This window comes from Cydia strobilella, chromosome 2 (genome assembly GCF_947568885.1).
Source record: "Cydia strobilella chromosome 2, ilCydStro3.1, whole genome shotgun sequence".
Taxonomy (NCBI): Eukaryota; Metazoa; Arthropoda; class Insecta; order Lepidoptera; family Tortricidae; genus Cydia; species Cydia strobilella.
In genome coordinates this window covers 2,130,807-2,148,563 of record NC_086042.1, presented here as the reverse complement: position 1 = coordinate 2,148,563, position 17,757 = coordinate 2,130,807, and the positions used below count along the sequence as shown (strand labels likewise).

At 39.2% G+C, this 17,757-nt stretch overlaps 1 protein-coding gene across 1 annotated transcript; it reads right to left on the bottom strand.

The window, feature by feature from the left end:
* Window positions 1-6,256: 6,256 nt before the first annotated feature.
* LOC134749166 (synaptic vesicle 2-related protein-like) lies at window positions 6,257-17,411 on the bottom strand. Its single transcript, XM_063684053.1, has 12 exons — window positions 17,360-17,411; window positions 16,202-16,363; window positions 15,229-15,391; window positions 14,022-14,143; window positions 13,586-13,725; window positions 12,443-12,544; window positions 11,714-11,841; window positions 10,325-10,454; window positions 9,685-9,780; window positions 8,676-8,869; window positions 7,450-7,577; window positions 6,257-6,357 (listed from the first exon to the last, which is right to left on the bottom strand). Exons 1-12 carry the CDS (start codon window positions 17,409-17,411, stop codon window positions 6,257-6,259), a joined length of 1,518 nt encoding a protein of 505 aa, XP_063540123.1.
* Between the last annotated feature and the right edge of the window lie 346 nt (window positions 17,412-17,757).

Below are 17,757 nucleotides of genomic sequence, written 5' to 3'. Positions count from 1 at the left end.
ATACGCATTGATGACACACGCTAGACCGGGCCGGGCCCGCGCCGAGGCATCCGACATGTCTAGCCCGGCCCGGTCTTAACCCTTATTTAATACCTAAGAATTAAACGAACAATTAAATGAACTTCCCAATAGCTGTTACGCGGAAGCCGCTCGACCTCAATTAGAAAGAAATACCGCAAATCGATGTACAGGTTAGCCGTTTGGCACACGCATACTAGAGGTCAAAACAAATTTATGGAAGGATACAATCTTGATATTTTGTGTCAAAAACAAAACAAACTATACCAACCGATGAAAAGGCGCAGTTAAGGGGCTACCTGAGGTTTTCATCGATTTTTGACAAGTTTTGAATCGTATCTCCTACCCAGGTAGCAAAATGACGTCAAATGACGTCAGCGACGTCGTAATGACGTAATAATGCCGTCATTATGACGTCGCTGACGTCATTTTACGTCATTTTGCTACTTGGGTACTTTTGCACTACATATAGAATTATAAGACAAGCGGCTATCGGTTCTTCAATCTTTTATCTCCATTTTTGTCTACCGGATTGTGAAAAAAATGAATACTTATTTATTTATGATTGTTTTAAACATTGTCTAAAAAAACCCTTTTTTCGTATCTCGATTGCTGTGAAAGATCTTACTTATACGAAATCTACATATTTGGGTTCGTCTTAGACGTCTCTAAAAATTTGTCTAAGGTTTTAATTTTAAACTAATTAACACAAAATTTATGGCCAGAAAACCAGTTTTTTGGCCTAAAATTGTTCAACTTTGATGCCAAATATTTCGAAAACAATGAACTTTGAAGTAAATATGGGATAATATATTGCTAAAATCCGTTGCTGTTAATATGATAAGCTACAAAAAACATTAGAAAACTAAGGGATTCAAATCGAAGGTCATTGGGGCATGGGATCCCCTTAAAGGGTTAGAGAGGTATTTCCCGTTGGATATATGGATATTACGTATCATGCAGTACCTATAGTTCCATAAGTCTCGTAAAATAGGTATTGTAGTAGAACTGCGAAAAACCATGCGGTGCATAACTGGTACCATACAGTCCACTCCGACACAATGGCTGCCTGCTCTGAGCCACATTGCTCCGCCTCACCTTAGGAGACAACAAGCCCTGCTAAAGGAAGCAAACAAAATTGCTGCAGATCCAAAGCTGCCCGTCTTCTCGGAATTGTTCTGTCCGCCTAGGCTACGCTTAAAATCCCGACATCCACCATACAATACGGCACAGGAACTTAAAGAGAGCAGTTTTAACATTAAAGATAAATGGAGAGCGGACTGGATTGCTAACTTGCCCAGGGCATCCCATGCCAGCTACGATCCCACCCACAAACCGCAAGGTTTTTCGGCCCCGAGACGGGAATGGTGCCAACTAAATAGACTCCGCACTGAAAGCGGGCGATCCGGAGAATTTATGTTTAAGTGTGGGTGGCGAGATACACCGAAGTGCGACTGTGGAGCACCTGTACAGTCCATTTACCACATAGTCCGCGAGTGCCCAAAAAGGAAGTACACAGGAGATCCTCTGGACTTACTTAAGCTAAGCGACGACGCAGCCCATTGGGTGAAGAACCTAACTATTAATTTGTAAATCTGTAAAGCGACCATGAATTGTAATATGCCATACGACTAAATAAATAAGTAGAACTGTGTCAGTTTGTAAAATAAAATAAAAAATTGTTAATGATATTATTTTCAAAATTGCTTTCTTGGGGTTGGATATGAGAATATCACGTATCATTTGTGGTATATTGTACAAAAAAAAAACAGCCATATCGTATCTGGAGGAGCCCAAACTTGGTATGTTTCGAAAATTCTTTTTGTTTTACTTTAAAAAAAATGGCCTAAATGTAATGATGTGATATATTTTTAGAATCGCCTCAAAAAGCCCTTTCGTATGATACTACACAAGATAGATACAAAAAAAATGTTTACCACTCCCCCACCCCCCGGACATTTTTTTAGGAACCAATCCGGGTCAAAAATTTTGTTTTGACCTCTAGTATGCGTGTGCCAAACGGCTAACCTGTACATCGATTTGCGGTTTTTTAATTAGAACGGGTTACACTATTAACGTAACGATGACAAACAGTTTGGTGTAACCGACCCTTAGTACATTCTCAATCATATTTCATGCCAGTTTAAGAGGCCGGTGTCGATTTTAGTCGCAAAAATGTAAAATTGATAGATTTAGTCGATGAAATTGTATACCTTTTGTTACCAAATTGAAATAACAAGTACTGGTTTCTATTAGCACGTCTTCTTATCTTGCCTTTTATCAGATCAATTTTTTGAAAACAGACTCACTAAATTAGTAATGATTTTTTTTCTGAAGGACGCTTAGATAAACGCGCGTAAAGCACTAATTTTGTCGCTCTTATTTGTAAATTTCGTACAGTTTGGACTGCTAAAAATGATAAATTTGTATTACACATATTCTGTACTTGACTTTTATCAGATTACTTTTTTGTTATATGACTTAGAGTTCGAGGAAATGAAAGTTAAACGAATTCAATTTTCTCCAGAAATTACTTCAAAACAAGTGACCTTTTCTCCGAAAATCTACTTAATTTCAATGTAATTTTGATACCTAAACAATCTACAACATTTGCTGAAACTATTCTTATACATCAATTTGTATAATTTACCACCATAATTTTTTGATGAATTTTTAAAAACTGCCCCTTCTCTTCATATATTACCGGTGACGCACGCTCGCGACCTCATTATTAAAAGGCATGATGAGAAAACGTGCTAATAGAAACCAACACTTGTTATTTAGATATTACGTAACAAAACGTGTATAATTTCTATCAATTTTAAATTTTTGCTCCAAAATCGACTACGGCCTCTTTCTACCCAATTCTTGATATCGGTTTTAATCTACGTATGGTGTTAAAAGTTGCAATTATCTAAACTACGATACGGTACATTGATAACAGTAGATTATACACCGAGGGGATAATGCACTGTTTTATGTCACGGGCGCGATATTGAATCCTGAGTAAATGAGGGACTCCAGATTTAACTCGAGCGTAGCGAGGGTGTTACGAGTTAATTCCTGAGCGAAGCGAAGGCTCGCCCAAGACGAAAACAGCTTTATCCCAAAGGAGAATACTCTACTTTTCTCACCTTTTGCGAGGCAATAAAAAGCAAGGTACTTAGTAAAAACAACGTTTTATTAAAACTTAAAATACCTTATTTAAATAAGAAATAAGCAGTTTTGACTTATTTACGATATTAGTGGTGGTAATTGCTAAAACAGTTTCAAATTTTAGGTAGCTACCTCAAACGGTCTCTGAGAAAAACGCATTTAACTGATTTGCAAGACCGAAGTGAGCCCATAAGCGTTCCGTTTGTCCATAGAGTAACTTATACTAGAGCGGTACTGTCATAGTAAATTTTGTAACCCCAGTAAATTCACTGCCATCTGTCGACACACTTTAAAACTAAAAATAAATATTTATAAAAATACGATAAAATGTATTTAAATATGGATAAATGATTTTTTTTATTTGCATTAATTATTTTTATGATTTTGACCCATGTTCTTTCACTGATATGCGTTCAAATTATAAATAACAAACGAAACCGTCAACGCCCTCTATACGAGTGTAGGCCAAAACTAGTGGCGCCCTCTGATCGAGAATCAAATTTTCGTGATTTTCGAGGCACGTTTTTTCCTTAGACTGTATCCATCTATTACGGAGTTATATCTATCTTTGGTTTGTCAAAACAAAGTTTTGCACGGAAAACTAAAAACAAACGTACTTACAAATTATAATCTTTCAACTTCAACCTCCTGATAATACTGCAGCGTTTTGCAACACTCGCGACTTTTGTTTTATTTTCTTGGTTTTGCGTTTATGCATAGAGTAACTTATACTAGAGCGGTACTGTCATAGTAAATTTTGTAACCCCAGTAAATTCACTGCCATCTGTCGACACACTTTAAAACTAAAAATGAAGATTTATAATTAATTATTTTTTATGATTTTGACCCATATTCTTTCACTGATATGCGTTAAAATTGTTAAATAACAAACGAAACCGTCAACGCCATCTATACGACAGTAGGCCAAAGCTAGTAGCGCCCTCTGAACGAGAATCAAATTTTCTTTATTTTCGAGGCACGTTTTTTCCTTAGACTGTATCCATCTATTACGGAGTTATATCTATCTTTGGTTTATGGCTTGTAGTGGCCAGAACATATACTAATCTATGGTGGCCAGTTCGATTTTCAAATAAGTTCTAATTTCGCCGGGTTGTACTAAATCTCATTATAACCAGCCGGATCATAATATGGTACTGAATCTCATTATAACCCGCTGGTTAATAATGAGATTTGAATTCGTATGAAAAATTGTTCCATAGAGACTAACAGCAATAACTACTCAAAGTCAAAGTCAAAGTCAATATAATCTTTATTCAAATAGGCCTAGCAACCAGCACTTTTAAATTGTCAAGTTTTAAATATTACCTTAATCTAAATATCAGAGCAATTTATTGATGCAGTTATTATTATTCTTAAAAACATTGAACTATTATAGATATGTCAAACTTAATAATAAGAATTCACAAAAGGATCGTCAAACACCAAAATTGTATAAAAAATACTAGTCTAGAAACTTTCTAGAATAAAAATCTAAATGTCAAAAATACAGATTACCTAATATAGGTATTCATTGAATTATCAATTTCATCATTATTAACACAATAATAAATAATTAATTATTTTCAATCACAATCCCACGGTGTTTCATCATTCATGTAGTCTTGTGTGCTATAATAGGCTTCAGAGATAAGTTTACGTTTTACATATTTTTTAAATTTATTAACAGATAATTCAGTGATGATATTTGGAAGTTTATTATAAAATCTTACACAGTTACCCATGAATGATTTTTTAATTTTATGGAGCCGAGTGAAGGTTACTGCAAGCTTATGCTTATTTCTAGTATTAATGTTATGTATGTCACAGTTTTTCTTAAAACTGGCAATGTTTTTATGTACATACAGAATATTCTCATAAATATATTGACAGTGCACTGTCATTATGTCAATTTCCTTAAATGTATCTCTAAGTGAGTCTCTATGGTTCATTTTATATATTGCTCGAATAGCCCTCTTCTGCAGAACAAAAATGGTATTTATCTCTGAAGCACCACCCCACAGTAAAATACCATATGACATAACGCTATGGAAGTAACTAAAATATACTAATCGAGCTGTTTTCACATCAGTTAACTGACGGATTTTGCTCACTGCAAAAGCTGCAGACAGAATAGACTGAGTCTATTCGAAAGAGTATCAATATGGGGACCCCATTGGAGTTTAGAATCTAAAGTTATACCAAGAAAAACTGTACTATCAACCAATTCCAATTCCTCGTCCTTCACAATGACACTTGTTTGCACATGCCTTACGTTACTACTAGTGACAAACTTAATACATTTAGTCTTTTTCTCATTTAACAATAAGTTATTAACATTGAACCAATTTACTACTTCTGAAATAGCATCGTTTACATCACTGTAAGCTTGCTGCTGTCGTTAGACTGAAAATAAGTGAGGTATCGTCTGCAAACAATACTATATCATGGTGGGTCTTTACAAGGTATGGCAGGTCATTAATGTAGATAAGGAACAGGAACGGCCCCAATATTGATCCCTGCGGTACACCCATAGAGACCAATGACCCCGGTGATCGTTGTCCGTTCACATCGACCCTTTGTATTCTACCGTGTAAGTAGGACTTAATTAAATTCAGTGCCGATCCTCTTACTCCATGAAAGTGTAGTTTCCTGATCAATGTTTCATGACAGACGCAATCGAAGGCCTTAGATAAATCACAGAAGATACCCAAAGCATAATGCGACTCCTCCCAGGCATCGAAGATCTGTTTAATTAGCTCAACACCAGCGTCGGTTGTTGAGCGACCCCGTGTAAAACCAAATTGTTTGTGATGCATTAAATTATTGATGTTAAAATGTTTCAATAACTGACACAATACTAATTTTTCAAAAATTTTACTGAATTTATATAATATATTTTACTTACTTTAGGTGACGTTTGCATGATATATAATTGGGCAATGTCGAGCATGTGGTTGTGAAAAATCAATTATTCGTGGGTTAATCTATCCAGCTCGAAGGACCAGTTTGTTGAAGTATGTTGCTATGTTACCAATGATTTTTTTTAAATACGAAATTATTATGTTTTGCTTTTACTTCATTTTCACAATCTCTCCATGTAGACCGATGCTTTTCTCTGATGCGGGTGATTTGGCATCTGCAGAAATCGTTCGTCAGGAAGGAATGATGCGATGATGGAGGTTGCTGACGGAATTAAAAAAAAAAGTTTTTTTGAAAAAATTTGGGAGCGCTTATACAAGGTTTCATGACCCACTGAAAACCTAAAAACAGTTTATTCAGAATCGATAGGAAAATCGATTGCGCTACATTTGAAAGGGCGTATTTTTTATTATTACTATTTATTATTTTTACATGTCCAGTCTACAAGTAAGTATGTAATAAAAAATATAAAAAATAAAAAAATAAAAATTATTTATTTTCAGATAGTTGAGATCCATAAATGCAACAATATAACTATAGGGACAGATACCACGTAACCACCACGACCACGACTGACCACGACCACGTAATCTGTCCCTATAGTCGTCGTCCCCCCCCAAAAAACAAAAAAAATACATTTTTTTAAGACAACTTAGTAATTACAAATGGTTCTTACTGAAGCATAACAATATTATGTAATTTGTTTATTATTAAGTTTTCTTAAAAAAATGTAATTTTTTTGTTTTTTTGGGGGGGGGGACGACTATAGGGACAGATTACGTGGTCAGCATTCCTCGCGCTATACGGAATGCCCCCCGCGCGGCTTGCCCGTCAGTTGTTCCCCGTCCGTGTACTAAGAAATACACGTTCTGTTCCTGATTATCATTTATATACTCCCAGATAGTTAATTCCTATAATAACTAGCATTTGACACGTTATTTTTCAATGAGCGACACCCTTAACTGGCCATTGGTAAACCTTATCTCGTTGCAGTAAGGTATGCAAATGGTCAGTTAACAGTGTTTACGATGGTAACTAGCAATTGTTTGACGTGACTAAAACGACGAAGCATCTTGTGTAGAGTTACCAGTCGAAAAGAATTGTTAAGAAAACTAAACAACGAATATTCTTTTAAATATTTATCGGATTAATGAATAAATACTCAAGATGTTCAAAATAAAAAAAAAATCTGTTGGGGTGTCTCAGGTTTTCAGTGGCTCAAGTAACACCATGTATAAGGTAGTTCTATTGTAAACTCAAAATAGTAGGTAAGCAATGTCCCCTAACCCCATTCTCATGTCCATGAGTGGATATAATACCCAGTATTAGAGATGACTGTAAAACAATTCAACTTACAAGCAAAGATGGATGCCAAGAGATAAAATCCGAGCTCGCACCGTGTGGAGACCAGAAAGTTGACGAGCTGGATCCCGGTGAAGGTGGTGATGTTACCAGCCGTTGTTGTGATAGCTATCGCCATTGCTCTATTGAAAATAACACAGTGTTAAAGATAACATTCGGATAAAGACTGCACAAGGTCTGTTGCAGAAAACGCCCAATTTAATATAAATGACTTGATAAAAATGATCTTTTTTGGGTTCCATACCCAAAGGGTAAAAACGGGACCCTATTACCGATGAGAATATAATAAGATAGAGCGGTACTATCATAGTAAATTTTGTAACCACTGTAAATTCACTGCCATCTATCGACATACTTTAAAACTAAAAATGAAGATTTATAAAAATACGTTAAAATGTATTTAAATATGGGTAAATTATTTTTTATTTGCATTAATTATTTTTATATCATTTTGACCCATGTTCTTTCACTGGTATGCGTTAAAATTATAATTAACAAACGAAACAACACCCTCTATACGAGAATAGGCCAAAACTAGTGGCGCCATCTGATCGAGAATCAAATTTTCGTGATTTTCGAGGCACGTTTTTTCCTTAGACTGTATCCATCTATTACGGAGTTATATCTATCTTTGCTATTACTAAGACTCCGCTGTTTGTCTGTCTGTCTGTCCGTCTGTGTCACCAGGCTGTATCTCATGAACCGTGATAGCTAGACAGTTGAAATTTTGACAGATGATGTATTTCTGTTGCCGCTATAACAACAAATACTAAAAACAGAATAAAATAAATATTTAAGTACCCCATATACAACAAACGTGATTTTTTGCCGTCTTTTGCGTAATGGTACGGAACCCTTCGTGCGCGAGACTCGCACTTGGCCAGTTTTTTATCACATTCCTCACACCTCCCATGAAACTTATCAAATATTACAGGCACACCTTCAAATCAATGATTAGGGTATTTTCAAAATGATGGTAATATATTTTGTAAATTTAGTTGACATCACACCTCAAACTCACCTCAAATGAGTCAGTAATAGCAGTATACAATCCCATAACGACGAAGCCCAAAAGAAAGGCAGCAAACCGGATCGAAGTCCCCACGGTGTTATATGCCACGTTAACAAGAATCCCCCACAGGGCCAGGAGACAACTTCTGATAAAGACTAAAAAATGATAACATGATGTTTTGTAAAGTCAGTTCAGGCCTCAAACTCACCTCAAATGTGTCGGAAACAGGGCAACAGCAATAGCAGCATACAATCCCATAACGACGTAGCCCAAAAGAAAGGCAGCAAACAGGACTGAAGTCCCCACGGTGTTGGGTACTACGTTCACAAGGATCCCGCAGGCGCCCAGGAAAGCGGTGATCACCATGACGGTGTTGCGGCGGCCAGCTCGGTTCACCACCACCTGTAGTTTGCGAATGCTTTCAAAGGAAGAGGTCTGATTCACGATTTTTGTTTTATTTATGCGTGTTCCTATACTTCCAAGAAATCAAAAGAATGCGGTCCCATCTTAAAGGTCGCTACGCACTTACAACCAGGCCCATGGTATAGTGTACTCGATCCCATGGCGCCCTCACGAACGGCAAAGAGGATATGAAACGCCGGAGTGGGTTCGCCAGTTGAGAGGGGACAGGAGCGGCGAGTCCCACACACCCCCCCATCAATGGCCTTCTCGCGGCCGGGGGGGACGGTGCGTAACAGCATTCGCCCACTCCGTTAACAAAAAAAAAAACAAACTTACAACCAGGTGTTGCAGGTGTCCATGGGCTACGGTAATTATTTCCCATCAGGCAATTCGTCTGCTCGGTTGCTAGAAAAATGTTCTCTGATTTCTGGAAGTTGGCGGAACCGAATGGGATTTTTTTAATTGATATATTTTCTGATGACTTGTGTTGTAGTTGAGTATTAAGTTTATTTATTTAGTTGTGATAATATCATGTATGTATATCCATACTAATATTATAAATGCGAATGTCTGTCTGTCTGTCTATCTGTCTGTATGTGTGTTACCTCTTCACGCTTAAACCGCTCAACCGATTTAGTTGAAATTTGGCATAGTTTGAGTCCCGGAGAAGGACATAGGATAGTTTTTATCCCGAAAATCATCCCTTAAGAGGGTCAAAAGGGTTTTTCGCTTTAAATAAACTTTTTCCTATGTTTTCATAATCAGAACATTCAGATCACGATACCGAATATACCTTGTATTTAGCGAATACTTACAAGTGTGATAAATAGGTTTAGAAGACACTGTAGAATGCCGACAGCTATCACCACGAGGAGGGATATTGTGTTCATAGCGCACGGCGTGGCATCCGGCTGAAACAATATATCTATTGTAACCACAAGGGTTAGGATTTTTCCGATTTATATTATGCGTGGTCCCAGGACAATATCATCAGCTCTGAAGCCACAGCTAGTGTAACTTCGCTTAGTTATTGTATATAATGACTTCGTCTACTTAGAAGTCCTTAAAAACTCCAATCCAATTTTCATCCTCTGGGATTGTATTTAAAAAATCCTTTCTTATATATTTCCTGGCTGTCGACGATCTGTCTCCGTGGGATCTTCGAATTCTTCGGACACATAGCCAGGAAGAAAAACGACAACCTTGAAATGCTCCAGGTAACGGGGAAAGTCCATGGAAGGCGACTAAGAGGAAGAATCCTAATGCGCTGATCAGATCAGCAACAGCACAAAATCCAAGGCCCACAATGCGTTACGTCACTGCAGAAGACCACAACGAGTGGAAGGCGTTAGGCCACAAAATAATTCATGAAAGCCACGATCCTCAGCAATGAGGAACACGACAAGGAGGAGGAGTGGAGGCTATTTATTTCAATAATTTTAATAATATTCTTACGTCTACAACCATCTCGATGTCCGAGTTGAGGATGCCACAGAGATTCATTTTATCAGCCACTTCGCCCGTCTCGTACATTCTGATCACCCTGTTGGCTATAGTGGGCAACCAAGCGAGGAACGAGCCAGACCTAGAAAGAAGACGTTAAGGTAAACATTGCTTACATACCGGTTTATTTATATAATGTTGGCAACACCAAGTTTACCCTGCCCAGCATAGTGTATAAAAACCGGTGCAAACCGTTGCTCAGGACATTTTGCCTTCGGCCGCCGTCGTATTCGCGTGAGCTACTTTAATATCGTTCCATGCTGTTATATTTCATTATGCAATATAAAATGTGTGATTTGTTCCTTTGTTCATGAGAGATTTATCAAAAAGTGTAATAAAATTATTGTGATTCGTTATTCTGATTGTTTTTGTTCTAAATCCACCCAAATAAAAATATTCTTTGATATCGTCCGGTGACAACCAAAACTCACTAATTACCACCACAAGTTCATAGCCATAGTGAACCGTATTAGTACCAAAATAAGGTTGATTTTTGAAATTAGTGAGTTTTGATTGTCAGTTGTCACCTAACGATATGAAATATAAATAACTGATGTAAAGGTGACAGCTAGATAGCTGCAGTCAGCTGACAGTATCTGCAATGCTGTACAGCAATGATTTCACAACCGGAATGTAACCTACAGGCAGCACTAGAGTCTGTGCGGAAGGAAGAGTCGTGGAATGTTATGGGGTCCAATACATTTCACGACTCTTCTCTTTCCGAACAGACTCTATCTACTTACTTCAGCTTAAGCTTAAGTTAGTCAAAATTACAATAATTAACAACTACTTTACGAGCTTAAAGGGGCCCACTGACTATCAGTCCGCCGGACGCATATCGGCCTGTCAGTTAGAACAAAAATTTGACAGTTCCAAACAACTGACAGGCTGATATCGTCCGGCGGACTGATAGTCAGTGGGCCCCTTAAGGGTCGGTTGCACCAAACCGTTTATCACCGCAAAAACAAATCCTAGGAAATCTAGAAGGATATAACCAAACGGAGACGCCACGTCTGTAATTTTCTGTACAAAAAAGTCTGCCGATTTTTGCGGGGTAGGGGAACGTCAAATGTATACGTAACGTAAAAATAGCCATGTCAGATAAACGTCGGTCCATACATTGTGTATGACCATTGGCCGACTATTTTCGACAGAGGGGAACGCATGTTAATGGCTACTCCGTTTGGTTATATCCTCCTAGGTTGAGTTGGATCAGTCTGTCATTCGTGGTATTAATAGTTATTTGTTTTACATTTTCATAGGTTTGATAAAAATTTGACCGTGCTACCGCCGCTGTGGTGAAAATACTCTTTCTTCTGTGATCTATATAAAATACTCAACAGTTGAAACATGTAGAGGCAGCTGACGATTATGGTGTACTTCAGCAGCGGTGCCTTGAACAGAGGCACAATTTGGTCTTTCTTTGATGCTGAGCTACTGATCAGACCCTCGGAACTGATAGCTTGGACCTGGAAAAAGCAGAAGTTAGCTTTGTCAATATTAGGCATATTTAAAACTAAAAAACAAATCAAATTATTTCTATTAGTCTAGATTTTCAAATATTGCATATACTCGAGAAAGTGAGACGGGTTCCGCCGTTGCCTGGAGCTTATGCCATTTGTTGACTACATCTATTTCAGTTTATAATTTTATGAGGTGTATTTGCTGATAAATTTGGTTTGTTAAGTATGTACCAAGAGCGGACCTAAGATGGTCACGCTTTTATAACTTCGACTATATTCTTTTTTAATTGTAGTACCTATTATACTCTGAAAAGATTTCGTAAAAACTAAAAGTCCTTGTGCAGCCTGCATAGGTTGTCAAGCTAACCAAAGCTCCGATAGCAAGCCGTGACAAAAGGCCGGAACTACGCTAAGCTCAATATAGTGTACTTGATTTAACTATTCAAAAGTGCTTGTTGCTAGGCATACGAGAATATTTGAATCTTTAAATCAAAGATGATACAATGACATCGAATACTCCAGATTTCCAGTCAATGCCCAACAGGGAGAAGGTTGGTTTGAAGGATGGTTGGTTTCTTAGCAAGCCAACGGTAGGAAGGTAACTCACATCTAAAACTGCTCCTCGCCCAAAATTAACCCTGTGGATAGTCCTCAAAATGTCCAAGGCTCTTCGCTCGTCGCCCTTTACCAGTGTCAATTTTGGGCTGTCCTGAAAATGAAAGTTTTCATACTTCAATTAGGAATATTACAATGATGAAAGCATTATCAGATTTGTTAGAAAGGTTAAGGCATTGCCTTACAAATGAAATGACTTGGATTTTATGTACACGAAACTTTCTGTCAGCAAGCTTATTTTTGTTGTTAGTGTTATAATAAAATTAGGGAAGTCACACCAGCGTGCGCGTCAGATGTCCAGCCAGGGTAGATTGTCATCATCATCTGCGTGCACCATTTCTCATCATCTGGGGTCGGCTCTCCTTGTCCGTTTTCTCCATTCCGGGCGATTTTGGGCGATATCTGGGTTCATGTCTGCTTGTTTCAGGTCTTTTTGGACCGTCGTTAGCCAAGTGGTGGAGGGCTTTCCGCGCCCACGCTTCGTCGTTGGCATGTCTAGTGCTACTCGCACCAGGTGGTCTTCGGGACGCCTGAGGATATGTCCATAGGGTAAACGTTTTTCTTGGACTTTTTCAACTATGGGGGCAATTTTGAAGCTACCTCTGATATACTCGTTCCTGATTTTGTCGAGCCTGGTGACGCCCGCCGACCAGCGTAACATGCGCATCTCAGTGGTGTGCAGTTTTGTGAGATGTTTCTTAGTAGAGGACCAGCACTCAGTTCCATACAACCCATACAGCGAGGGTAGATGGTAAGAATAGGTTAGTGGGGGATGGCTATTGGCAATAATAGTTATATATCACAAGCAGACCTGCATGAAGTAGCAACAGCAGGCGCACACCACGCTCGGCAGCGAGTAGGTCACCACCAGCGTGCGCCAGGAGTTCCAGTAGATATCCAGCGAGGGTAGATGGTAGGAATAGGTTAGTGGGGGATGGCTATTGGCAATAATAGTTATATATCACAAGCAGACCTGCATGAAGTAGCAACAGCAGGCGCACACAACGCTCGGCAGCGAGTAGGTCACCACCAGCGTGCGCCAGGAGTTCCAGTAGATATCCAGCGAGGGTAGATGGTAGGAATAGGTTAATGGGGGATGGCTATTGGCAATAATAGTTATATATCACAAGCAGACCTGCATGAAGTAGCAACAGCAGGCGCACACAACGCTCGGCAGCGAGTAGGTCACCACCAGCGTGCGCCAGGAGTTCCAGTAGATATCCAGCGAGGGTAGATGGTAGGAATAGGTTAGGGGTGCGATGGGGATAGCTATCACTGGAAAATATAAAAGGGAAAGTTATGGAACTCACAGTTGTAGGTATTGTTAAAATTAAAATAGCAACATTCAATTTAGTTACTGCTGCTAATCATTGGCTTACAGCAAATAAAATAATTAAATATACGGTGTATTTTCCATACAGCAGTGCTGTATGAACCAATGCACTAACGACGTATTTAGTTATTAATAAAGCTAAAAATTTAAAAATTCTTTGCCATCGGGCACGCTAATAATGTAAATTAATGTACCTATCAATTAACCTGAACCTGCTCTAAATGTAAAGTCCCCATACCTGCCATGACTCCCTGTCCCAACACCATCATGCAGTTAACCATCAGAACTGCCGTATTTCGTTTCGCCAACGGGACGCTCTCACTCAGCAACGTCATCGCTAACGTGTAGACTCCAGAACCTCTGAAAGATGTCAAAATCTCGTCAATATTAAACCAATGCATAGATTTTGATAGCACAGACTGTGTAAGTGTTTTGTCACAGAATAAAAAGGATGACTCACGTTAGACCGGGCCGTGACCGGGCCGGAGCTTCCGGCGCTTCGTTTTCTATGGAAAGCATGACGTGATCACCTGCCGGAAGCTCCGCCCCGGACACGGGCGACACGGTCCGGTCTATTTGAATTACCTCGCCCCGCGACAGCAGATTGACGACCTTTTGCCGACCGCTCAGTACTGTTTTTAAGCAACTTACGCACACCGCACCGCATGACGCATGCCGCGTGTACAGACGTGCCGTTCACACAAAGAAACGCAAGTGATTTTTGATGTATCGCGTGTCCGCCCTGTGGTGTAATTAAAACGTCATAATTTTTTGACGACCGCTCTGGCCTACCGTGGGACTTAGTCAATCTGTGTAAATATGTCCTATAATATTTATAATTTTATAGACGTTTGACGTTTTAAATAACACTTGCCTGTGCGAGTGTTATTTATTAATTATAAGATTATAACGTAATGAGATTTGAGATAAGTCTGATTTTGATAACCCAGAACAGTGGGCTATCAAAATCGCTGCAGGCTTATCTTACCTTGGTACTGAAATTATTCATTTTTCCTCCAAGTTCAGACTGTGATGCAGTTAACACTCATAGAAAAAGCAAACCGAAGATATATATGGATACTAAGCGCCACTCACCATCCCACTAACCCGGGGTTAACCGGTTAAACCTGGAGTTACCATGGTTACCAGTACAATTTGACACTGTGTTAACGGTTTGACCGGTTAACTCCGGGTCAGTTAGTACTTAGTTAGAGGGATGGTGCAAAGTGCGCTTACAATCTTTAAGGGGCCCACTGACTATCAGTCCCTCGGACGATATTGGCATGTCAGTTCTTCGGACATGTAAAATTTTTGTTCTACCTGATAGGCCGATATCGTCCGGCGGACTGATAGTCAGTGGGCCCCTTAAAGGAAGGTGCTCGAAGGAATACTTTTTACTTGTCTTGACTTGAACAAAAAAGTTTTGGCGATTTACTTTAACTCACAATAATGATGCGATAAACTGCAGAATCATCATCATCACCCAATTGACGGAGAGCCCGCATAAGGCGTTGACGAGAGCTGATGATATAAGTGCCAGCAGCAGCATACGCCGTCGGCCTCGCGTGTCGCCCAGGTAGCCCCATAGTGGAGCTCCTAGGATAAGACCTGGAAAGAAAATGAGAAGCTGTGGTGAGTCTATGGACCTTGATTTCCACGTTTACATTTTGAGAAAATATGGTGCCTTATGCTAGGTCTCGAAGAAATAGCAAACTAAATTAGCCCTTACCTAGCGTACTGCTATACCTCGAGCTTCAAGTGACTCTTGAGCTGAACAACATGAATACACCCTTTGGAAAATTGTAAAATAGATCTCCTGCCGTGGTTGTACGTCTAAAGTAGTGAGACAGGTTTATCTTAAAATTTTACGCTGTTACAGATGGTAGAACGAAAGTTTTACTAACGTATTGCCAAAAATCGTTTCCCAAAGTATTACTTCCCAAACTATTTTACGCAAATTATCATTTGGCAAAATTTCATTTCGCAAATTTTTATAATCCAACCTAACCTAACCCAACCTAGAACGTCATTTTCATTTCGCAAGTATGGGGTTGGGAAATGAAATGGTTGCGAAGTAAAAAACTTGCTAAAATTTCATTTGGGAAATGAAACTGATGCCATAAGTTTGTTGGGAAGTGAAATTTGGCGAAAAATATTTTGGCTAAACGGCGGTATCCCAGAACGAAAAGATGACGTCTGTTATCGAAAGTGCAAGCGCTCAAGTGCCGTTAGAGCACGTAATTACAGCGCAGAGCGCAGGTGCAGAACTCAAATACCACAATGCCCCACAGCTTTTGATAAGCGGTTGTCATCCATTCGAAGGGCTTGTGGCCACACCATATGGAGCTTCCATGCCTCCTTGCCATACATAGCGTAACGACGTAGGACGTCAGAATTGGGGGCACAACACGTACTGACCTATAATAGGTGCTGCCACTAGCAAACCCTGCTGAGCCCCCGTGGTCTGAAGTTCACAGGCACTGGCTGCCACTGTTAGGGTTGCTCCGTAGACCACGCAGACCATGGCTATGGTGGACAACCCTGACAGGAACATGTTGATGTAACTGTATAAACCGTAACCTGAAATAATAAATTGCTAGTAATTTTGTACAATTTGCATAAATTTTAGGTGAAACATGTCAAGCAATTTTTGTCATAAATTAGGTATACAAAAAAATACCCCACCATACCCCCCACTCTCTCTCTTCTTCCTCGCGTTATCCCGGCATTTTGCCACGGCTCAAGGGAGCCTGAGGTCTGTTTGACAACTAATCCCAAGAATTGACGTAGGCGAACTGCCATCTGACCTTCCAACCCAGAGGGTAAACTAGGCCTTATTGGGATTAGTCCGGTTTCCTCACGATGTTTTCCTTCACCGAAAAGCAACTGGTAAATATCAAATGATATTTCGTACATAAGTTCCGAAAAACTCATTGGTACGAGCCGGGGTTTGAACCCGCGACCTCCGGATTGAAAGTCGCACGCTCTTACAGCTAGGCCACCAGCGCTTCTACACCCCCCACTATAGGTTGAAAATGTTGGAATGGTGTGGGATATCGTGAGTTAGGTCTTACAAAAAGCAGTAACACATTATACGCCTAGAAGGTACAACCTTGAGGGTACAAGCTCTCTCTCCTACTAAGTAGTAGTAGTAGTAGTAAACACTTTATTGAACAAAACAAGTACATAACACAGAGAGAATACAGTAAATATGTACAAAGGCGAACTTATCCCAAAGGGTTTCTAACTAAAGACCTAGGAATGTAGGGGATCTAGGGACTAAGTTTAATAGGAGTGAGTTTTATTCAGTAAGTTCGACCCAATGGCCATAAACATATCTGGTATTTTCTATAAAAAGGGACCTTATTGTCGATGGCGCTTACGCCATTATAAACGATGTTCCGATATAAATACAATGCCGCGCGACGCTGTGCGGCGTAAGCGCCATCGACAATAAGGTCTCTTTTCATAGAAAATGCCCCATATGAGTTAAAGGGTCTTGATAAGATATTTTGATAAATTGATAATAGTCAATATCTTTTACATAATAATGATACCTTGAAATAGTAAACTCACCAGCTCTATCCAATGCTTCCTCGAAGGGTATTTTAACGTTTTTCTTTTCCATGTTTACTTATTAAATTCCCTACCTAAAAAACCTAGCAACTGGCACAGATTCTAAGTTTGTATACTTGGAATGCAAACACAAAACTATTTAGCGTCACACACTATCAAAAATATCTGAACCCACAATTTATCACCCTCGCTCTGATATATCTGATGGCAAATGAAACTTAGTTTAATTTTAATAAACAAAAAAAATATATTAAATTTTCAGCAAATGCAAACATAAGTACATGTTGCTTTCTTCTCACTGAATCTATTTGAGTTTATCCATCGAGGCCGAAGATAAGAATATCAAGATAGTTCTTGTCATATAATTATACTAGCTTTTGCCCGCGACTTCGTCTGCG